General features: G+C 38.4%; 1 protein-coding gene across 2 annotated transcripts in view; it reads left to right on the plus strand.

Moving 5' to 3' along the window:
• The window catches only part of LOC137973545 (uncharacterized), a 39,836-nt gene that overhangs the window by 28,771 nt on the left and 1,065 nt on the right, over positions 1–10,000 (plus strand). For both annotated transcript variants that reach the window (XM_068820377.1, XM_068820378.1), the window contains exons 3-4: positions 4,254–4,302; positions 5,323–5,357. In XM_068820377.1, the coding sequence (XP_068676478.1) occupies positions 4,254–4,302; positions 5,323–5,357 (84 nt within the window). The remainder of the gene's footprint in view (positions 1–4,253; positions 4,303–5,322; positions 5,358–10,000) is intronic.

The raw sequence follows: 10,000 nt of genomic DNA on the forward strand, positions 1-10,000 counted from the left end.
AACCTTAACAAATAAGTTTCTAAGCAAGAAGAAAAATCTTTATGAATTTTTAATGAGTATTTCTCCCATACTAAAAAGACCAAAAAATGCGAATTATAGCAGCTGGTTTTATACTACTTTTCCAAGGTCAAGAGAGGTCTAAAAGGTCTTAAATGATTGTTCAACGTAATATGCTGAAATTGCAGTCAGGACTTTGCATAATGACTATAAGAAATGTTGGACACTGACTTATTTGAACGTCAAACGACGTTCTCAAAAAACTTGGTAAAGACGTTTCGACCAAAAACCTTCGGTCATCCTCGGTTTGAATTTGACAAAAAAGCGACGGCTTCTTTCAATCATTTATATTTGCGTATATGCGTGACTACAAGTACATGTGATCTCTGCGCGAGGAGAGGAACATTATATATGTGAAACATAAATGTCACGAATTTCTATATGTTCATTCCCCGCATTCTGGTCTAGTCAACTGCCTTGTCAACTATAGTGGCGTGGTCAAAGTCCATATTATGGGCAAATTGGTTTGCGTGTTGCGCAATTTTAGAATTGCTGTCGCAAACACGGACAGTTCTTCTATGTTCACTAAGCCGTGTGGCAAGTGCTCTATCAACTTGGCCATAATATGTGAAATCGCAATCAAGACAGTTTACTTTGTATACAATACATCGAGACCGAAACAGGGTTGGTTTGTCCTTTGGTCTTGAAAAGATTGTGCCTAAAGTGCTGAGTGGTTTAAAACCAACTTTGACTGCGTTGTTGCGTAGCACTCTCGACACTCTTGCTCTTACGCCTTTCATGTAGGGTAGGGCAACAAATGGTGTAGTTACTTCATTTGCAGTGTTGATAGTGTTGGAGTCGCGATTCCTAGCTTTGCGTGCGGAGTCACATTTCTTGATAAATTGCAAGGGATAGTTGTTGTTCATCAAGACTTTCATAACATGTTGCTTTTCTTTGCGTTTCCCTCTATTTGTTGACTGGATTTTCTCCGCTCTATCAAGGAGTGTATTAACTACTGATCTTTGGTGTTGAGCTGGATGATGAGAGTAGAAATCAAGATATTTATCAGTGTGTGTTGGCTTTCGGTACGCGTTGACCTGTATCAGACCGTTTTCTCTATCTGTTGAAGTGTCTAAAAAGGAGAGACCGTTGTAGCTCTCAACCTCACTAGTAAATTGTATGTGTGGGTTAATAAAGTTGAAGTGGGCATGGAACTCCTGCACGTACGCCTTTGGCAGACAAACGTGGATGTCATCGACGTACCTATACCACCATCTTGGAGGGTGGGCGGCCGTGGAAATTGCTTTTTCCTCTACAAACTCCATCACCAGGTTGGCTATGGTTGCACTCACAGGCGAGCCCATGGCGCAGCCAAACGTTTGATGATAGTGCTCCTTTTCATAAGTAAAATAGCTGTTCTGCAGAACGAACTCTAACAATCGCATTGTGTTACCCTTGGAAACGTTAGTGCGCGCTATTAGGTTATTATCACGGTCTAATCTTTCACGGGTGACCTGCAGAGCCAATTCCACAGGGATTGACGTAAACAGAGAAACCACATCGAATGAAACCATGATTTCATCCTCAGTAATTAATTGGTCTCTTATTTTTTCCCCAAATGCAGTGTATTTTTAACGGAATATTTCTCGTGATCTCGAGAGTGCTACGCAACAACGGAGTCAAAGTTGGTTTTAAACCACTCATCACTTTAGGCACAAAGTTTGAGATGGTTAAAGGGCATGTAAACCCCAAAAATCTGATTTTTTTTCTGTTTACATAGTTAATAAGAACGTACTTCTAGCAATTCTTATTTCCAGGGCGCGCGCTTGAATTGAGAAACAAAAGATTTGATTGGTTCTGACCAAACCCTACTGTTTATTAGCCAATCACAATCCCGAATTTTGATGTGTAATTTGGACTGGTATACCACTTTTTGTGGTGCACTACACACTATGTCTTTCATTGGGTTGTAAGAGTGTAAGCCATATCGCCAATAGGCCCGCAGCGCGTGCATAAATCACGAAAATGAACAGGTCTGTTGGACGTGTGCTTGAGTTTCAACAAAATGAGCCACAAAATCGGCAAGAAGTGTGACACTGATGAAAAATAAAGCAGCTGCTATTTCCAAAACGATGGAATTACCTGGTGATAAATGATCTCGTCTAGGATAGTAAATTTTTAACCTGGCAGATACAGTGGTCAACGTCAAGAGTTGGCGATTGCGATCTTTGTGTCAAATTCGCAAAACAACCCTGTTTCAGTCTCGATGTATTGTATACGAAGTAAACTGCCTTAATTACGATTTCACATATTATTGCCAAACGGATAGAGCTCTTGCCACACGGCTTAGTGAACATAGAAGAGCTGTCCGTGTTTGCGACGGCAATTCTAAAATTGCGCAACACGCAAACCAATTTGGCCATAATATGGACTTTGACCACGCCACTATAGTTAACAAGGCAGTTAACTATCACAAGAGACTTTTCCTGGAGGCTTGGCATTCAAAGAGAGACCAGAATGCGGGGAATGAACATATAGAAATTCCTGACATTTATGTTTCACTTGCATAATGTTCCTCGCCTCGCGCAGAGATCACGTGTACTTGTAGTCACGCATATACGTGTTACAGGTAAATTTGAAATTCAAACCGAGGTTGACCGAAGGTTTTCGATCGAAACGCCTTTACCAAGTTTTTTGAGAACGTCGTTTGACGTTCAAGTAAGTCAGTGTCCAACATTTCTTATAGTCATTATGATTGTTCAACATCTCTACTGGGTGGCGGAAACATTTCAAATTTAGCGGTGCAAGCGTAGATGAGGTCCCGGATGTTTCGCACCATTCTGCGCGATGTGCCGAACTTAATTATTTGGGTCGACCCAAATTGGTATTAGGTTCCGCACGTATAAAGTTCGACGTTTGAACTGAGCCTTAGTGCGTCCCTAGTTCACCTTCAAAGATGAATTATCTCTGGCAGATGGCATACTATATAAAGGGCAGCAGGCAGTCATCCCAACGTCAATGAGACCAGCCATGCTAGACAAAATCCCGACAAATACACTTTGGTGTCCCTTTTCTGGCCCGGTATGACCACTGGTATCAATCCAATGGATATTGCAAATCGTATACTTAATTATTGTTTATTCGATGTAAAAAGAAAATTACACGAGTTGAGTCATTTAAGTGGTAAAACTGTTTCTCGAAACTGACCTAAGTTAACAGCACTGAAATTTGCACAAATCCAGGCTACGTCTGTGGCGATATCCAGTAAATGACAAACAGGTTAGCTGAGGTGTACCAAAACTGGTTAGCAAGATGTTCAGATCAACATATTGAGGTTCACACAGTAGAACACACTGTCGGAATGGTGGAAACAACAGATGAAAAACGAAGAAATTACAAAACTAATTGTCAATCAAAACTACTTATCACCGGAAATCAATGATGTAACTTAGATCAAAGTTCTCAATCATTCTAAATTATCAAATGTACAAAAGTCGTTCATTTTGATAGCAAAACAGTCGTCGCGTCGTCACTGCGCTGAGTACTGAGTACAAGCAGTTTGTCTCTGAGTATGGGTTCGATCACGTGACCTCCTCTCGGCATTGGCCGCAAGGAATTATCGAAATAGTAAGGCAGGAACCAACGTCCCCCAGCAAAGAGCCCAAGCCCAGCTATCGCAAGTCCACAAGTCTAGCACCAAAGTACAGATTCAGCAGTTAATCAGATCTCTAAGAGATCTCTAAGAGTGCACGAATCATCTCAGTCCACAGAGTAGTTGATCAACAGTAACGCACAGTGCAATCCAGCACCACTAAAGGAAGTGAGGACTCTCTCAGGCAAACTCGTGAGACCACCAACCCGCCTGAATTTGCAGGAACAGATTGAGACTTTCTATATTTTGTGACACTTGGATACTTGAACATTGAATACTCAGTCTTCGTTAGGGAAATGCTCTTAGGTGGGACCACGTGAAAGTCTTTCAGTCTTTTCTCGATAGCCTGTTCATATTGAGATACTCTGTTATGATAAGGTTTTGTTTTTTCGTTTGGAAAAAGGGGGTTGTTACACCTTATCCCCTGCGTTGTTAGGCTCCAGCATGCTTTGGGGTGTGTATAACAATCATGGCATCCATCTTGAGTGGTTTTACTTCTTGTCCTTCTAACTAGTTCACGTACGTTTTTAGGCAAATTCAGTTTCAGAATTCACCCTCGTTTTGCCTTTAATTTTATGTTAAAATATTTGCTCCCTTCAATTAGATAGACGCTATTTCCTGCTTTGCTAATGGAGGAAACACAAATGACGAAAGTAAGTTGTGTAGGGGCTGTCAGCTTTCAATGGGACCCAGCCTTGGGAGTCTATTATACTCTGGCAGTTGCGAAATTTAAGTCATTTTTGATTGGCCAATTTTTTTGGCGGTTCAGGGTTTAAGAAATTATCGCGTGGTTGCGGAAAATCATAAATGTTTGCTCGCGATTTTCGTTTTCTTTGGTGTATTTTTGTGGCGGTCATTCAAACATATCTTGAGCAATCTTTGTGTGTGTTTGCGCACAGCCTATAAGACGTCAAAACTTTTTTGCATGCTGGTTACTGAATCTGAATGGAGTTAGAAACGAATTGTTCTGGCCTCTTTGAGGAGAAATACTACTTCATTGACCTAACATATCGTAAAGAATTTTTTAGGTACTGTTAAGAGATGAGTTTAGATGATAATCGTCAGCTGCTAGTAGGGTGGTTTCGGTCTTCAAGAGAAAACAAAAGCGGTCTGCGGGTTTCCAGTGAACAAAATATGACGGGTTGGGGAATGTACGACTCCTTATAATAGATACTCGATCTTCTTTTCTGGTTCTGCTTGTTAATTCTCTCAGCCGGTTAAAGAATCAAGCATTTAATTTGAATCAAAAGAGATTTTGTTTTAGCACTAAAACCGCCCACGGGTAACGTGAAGTGAAGTAAAAAGAATCATTCCGAACAAATTGAAACAGTTTCATCTCTTTGGAGTCCAAAGAAATTATGATAAATGATGAACACTCCGTGATAATAATTATTCTTTTCAGCTTAGTTCCGAGTTAGAAGTTTCATTTAACTGATCGGTGTTTACAGTTTACCTCTCTCTTATTCCTTTTTTTCTGGGTGGGGAAATTCCACTGAACGATCTGAGTGCAGGCACAGGTGTTCTTTAACGAACGTTTCAAACCTCTGCGGCGGAGAGACTGATCTTACCTTTCATTGACTCTTCATTATTTCGTCTACCGCGAAATACTGTAACCAAATTATGAGCCGAGTACATTGAAATTTGTTAAAGACATATTTACTTTTCGAATTCAGGTCAAGCAGGGAAACTGGCAAAGCTTGAAAAGGAGGTAAGCCGTTAATCGTTGAGAATTAGTCTTAATGTTAAGGGGTTCCGTAATCAAATCAAAGGGAGAGGAATCTTCTCATATTTAAAGAACCAAAAGGCGACACTATATTGTCTTCAGGAAACTTTTTCACAGGAAAAGGATGAGAATATCTGGTCTGAGGAATGGGAAGGACAAACTTTATTTGCTCATGGGTCGGAACATTCTAGGGGTGTATGTATCCTTCTGAAATCTAACGCTCATCTCAGTCTTGATATTATTTGCAGTGATCCAAATGGTAGATACATTATAGTTAAACTTATAGCGGGAGACGAAGAACTTTTTGTGGTCAATATCTATGCGCCAAATCAGCATAATGAAAAATTGAGTTTTATTAAAAACCTTGTACCTGATCTTATAGCTAAAACAGATATTACAAAATTAATAATCACAGGGGATTGGAATTGCACTTTAACGCCAAAAGATAAAGCAGGTGGTCTCCCTTGGAGTGAAACAGAATATAGGAACTCGATCATCCGCTTTATGAAGGAATTTGCCTAAATGATATTTATCGTAAATTTCATCAAAAAAGCTTAAAGATGTAATCGAAAATTGATTATTTTTTTTATCTCCAATTCAATCACTGCTCGTGTGAAAAAGGCGGAAATCCGTGTGTCTATTGCCCCTGATCACAAGGCAACTTTTTTATCTCCAGAAATTCATGGAGATTTTACAAGGGGCCCAGGGTCCTGGAAATTTAATAACCAGCTGTTGGAGGATGAAAATTTCGTTCAACTTGTTAACAGGACATACCCAGAAATTTTAGATAAATATAAGGATCTTAAAAATAAACGATTACTTTGGGAAATGATTAAAATGGAAATTCGTGCCTTCACTATCACCTACTCCAAGAAAAAAAGGCGAGAAGTAAAACAAAAAGAAATAGAATTGCAAAATGAAGTCAACGAGCTAGACCAGAATATATGTAACGACCTTTGCCTTGATACCAATACTTTGAATAACTATGAAGAAGCTAAAAAGCAACCGAAAGATTTATATGACATGAAAGGTAGAGAGACAATGTTTCGTTCTAAGTCCCGCTGGATTGAGCAGGGAGAAAAGCCTACAAAGTATTTCTTTAATTTAGAAACTAATCAAGGAACTAAAAACTGAGAATCCTGCTGAGCCATTAACCAATATCAAGGACATAGGTAACAAAATCGAGGAACACTTTACACAACTTTTGAGTCGTCAAATAGTGGAGGATGAAACTTTGAATGAAGCTAACTTTGACTCATTCGTGGAAGAGCTAGAGATGCCTAAGCTAACAAAGGACGAACAAGATCTAATGGAACACGACTTATCAATTGAAGAAATGAAAAATGCTATTAAATATTTTCAAAAGGGCAAGACTCCGGGTGACGATGGCTTTCCTGTCGAATTTTACGAAACCTTTATAGCACTAATCGGACCTAACTTGTTGGATTCTTATAATAAAGCTTTTCAAGAAAACAAACTCTCGATTTCCCAACCAAGAGGAATTATCAATCTAATCCCCAAGGGCGATGAGAACTTAAACGATTTAAGAAATTGGCGACTCATTACTCTTCTTAATGTGGATTATAAAATTCTTGCAAGAATCATAGCAATGCGTATGGAACCTTTCTTGCCAAAACTAATTCATTCTGACCAAACTAGCTTTATTAAAGGAAGGTATATAGGGAAAAATATTAGGCTTCTAAATGACTTAATGTCGTACACCAATCGCAATAATATCTCTGGTATCTTTCTCTTTGTAGACTTTGAAAAGGCTTTTGATTCACTAGAATGGGATTTTTTGCATAGGGCTCTAAAAGTTTTTAACTTTGGACCAGCTTTTAGGAAATGGATTACAGTCCTCTACAACGATGTCGAAAGTGGAGTGATGAATGGAGGCTATATGACTAATTACTTTAAAATATTAAGAGGGGTACGGCAAAGCTGTCCGCTTAGTCCATACTTATTTATTCTTTCTATTGAATTGTTAGCACTGAAACTCCGTTATATTCCAGAGTGCAAAGGTATCTCTCTTCCAAACTCTCAAGAAGTGAAGTCAATTTGCCGATGACACAACACTCATTTTAAGTGATATAGACTCCCTTAAGGCTTCTTTGCATTGTATTAACATCTTTGGTGAAATATCAGGTCTCAAATTAAATGCGACAAAGACAAAGGCTATGTGGATTGGATCGAAGAAAGAGTGCAAGAATAAGATATTGAATTTCACATCGATAAGAGAACCTATACAAATCCGTGGTACATATATATCATACGATCAACAAAAAACTAATGGGGCCAATTTTTTTAGCAGAATTCAAAAAATGAAGACGAAACTGAATATGTGGCAGACGCGTGACCTTTCTCTTTATGGCCGAACGCTCTTCGCGAAAACACTTGGAATATCTCAGTTGATATACACTGCTTCGATGCTTACTGTCCCTGAAAATGTTATTCAAAAAACGCAAGCTGAACTCTTTGCTTTCCCGTGGAGAAATAAGAAAGACAAAATCAAGAGAAAAGTGATTTATCAACCTCTTGTAGATGGAGGATTAAATTTTATTAATTTCAGAACTATGTCAAAGTCCCTTCATCTGAGCTGGATTGGCAGAGTGCTAGATGGCAGCGATGCTAACTGGAAGACAATTCCAAATTGCTATTTTAATAGACATGGTGGCCTAACCTTTTACTAAATTGTAACTACGATATAAAATGCATCGATTCAAGCTTGTCCCTGTTCTGTAAAGAACTGCTAGAATACTTTCAGGAACTTGTTAATATGTACGACCTTGACCAGCGATGGAAATTTGTCTTGTGGAATAATAGGGAAATAAAGATTGAGGGGAAAACATTGCTTTGGAAAACATGGTTTGAAAAAGGAATCTTTTTGGTGCAACATTTGCTTAATGAAGACGGAAAGTGCTTGTCTTTCCAAGAATTTCAGGATAAATTTGATTTAGAAATTAATTTTCTTCAATATTTTCAAATGATTGCTGCTATTCCCAGCGGGATTAAATGTAGTGCATATAAAACGCAAATTACGCCTGATGATCTCTTCAAAATGGAAGATATATTTCAGTTAACTAAAAACCTTTCGCTCCCCTTGGTCAAAATGAGTTGCAAACGTTATTACAAACTTTTTAATGAAAACTGTATCATTGTGCCTACTGGTGTGAAAGCTTGGGAACAACTCTTCCTTGATTCGTTTGTTTCCTGGAAAGCTAACTTTCAAAAGATATATAAAATAACTAAAGATAATAAACTAAGGCAATTCTTATTTAAGCTTCTGCATAGGATAACTGTTACTAAGCGAGAACTGAAAAGATTTAAAATTACAGTCGATGATCAATGCTCTCTATGTTCAAGTCAAGATTCTATACTTCATACATTTTTGGACTGTTCTACTACGTCCTCAATCTACACCGATATTGTATGGTTCAATAATGTAAGCAACTTAAAACTTACTCCCCCGAATGAACAGATTCTATTCCATATAAAGGAGGAAAAATGCAAACTGACGAACGCCCAAGAACGCAGACTACATATTCTCCTTCTATACACCAAATATTATTTATACACATGTAAAACACTTTCTAAGACGCCCAACTTTGTAGAATTACAGAGGAAAATTGAATGGCAATGGAAACTTGAAAACTGCTCGTCTGTTTGGTACTAACCCCTCACTTGTGTAGTATGCTGTTTGTCATTAGTTGATTTCATTCTTTATGTACATTGTTGTATTGTTGTGTTGCAAATAAGTAAATAAATTGTTGTTTCAATCGCTCTCCCAACCTTTCCTTCAGAAGTGAATGTCGAAACAGTTAAGAAAAAACTTATGGAATATAAATAGCTGTCCCTGTTTGTCTTGAATATAAGGCTGACTAAGAGCTGAATAAAAAGAGTGAAAAGTAAAATGATTGCTTAAATTGTAACCTTGGTCATAACATGAGAAAAACGGCTCCTTAAAGGGGAACTCCAGGGTAACATTGTATATTTGTGCTCTGTCCCATGTCTCAGTTTTTGATAACATCATTCCCATATCGTTTCATTCGAATCAATGGTACCTGAATAATACCTTAATATTGTACCTTAATATTGTACCTGAAAGACGACCGAAAATGCAAATAAAAATCAGCCATTTTGGAGAAAATTCATATATGAACTGCGGATATGAAATCAAGTGGAGCTATGATTCATATAAGATTCATTTCATATACCATTTCATCATTGATTCATTCCTCAAGGGACCATTAGAACCCACAAATGACCAGCTCCCAACGTCAGTGGCTTCATAGCTCAGTTGGTTAAAGCGTCGCACCGGAACCGCGAGGTCACGGGTTCAAACCCCGTTGAAGGCCTGAATTTTTCAGGCTTCTCTACGCAATTGCAAAAATTGCGCTCATAACTGCGAAGATCATAGCTTCACTTGAGAGTTGAGTTTATTTATCACTTAGTCTGTTATAGAATTACAATTAACGGATAACTCGTACAACATACCAATCTAAATTTTGCAGTATTACATTTGTTTCTTCATCGCTTCCCATACATTTGTCGCCTACGTCTTCGGGGTTGCTATCCGCTTCATCAGAGCTCACACGCGGTTCAAACTGGTAAGGCTGAATTGAAAAACT

The sequence above is a fragment of the Montipora foliosa genome, chromosome 10, assembly GCF_036669935.1.
Source record: "Montipora foliosa isolate CH-2021 chromosome 10, ASM3666993v2, whole genome shotgun sequence".
Classification (NCBI taxonomy): Eukaryota; Metazoa; Cnidaria; class Anthozoa; order Scleractinia; family Acroporidae; genus Montipora; species Montipora foliosa.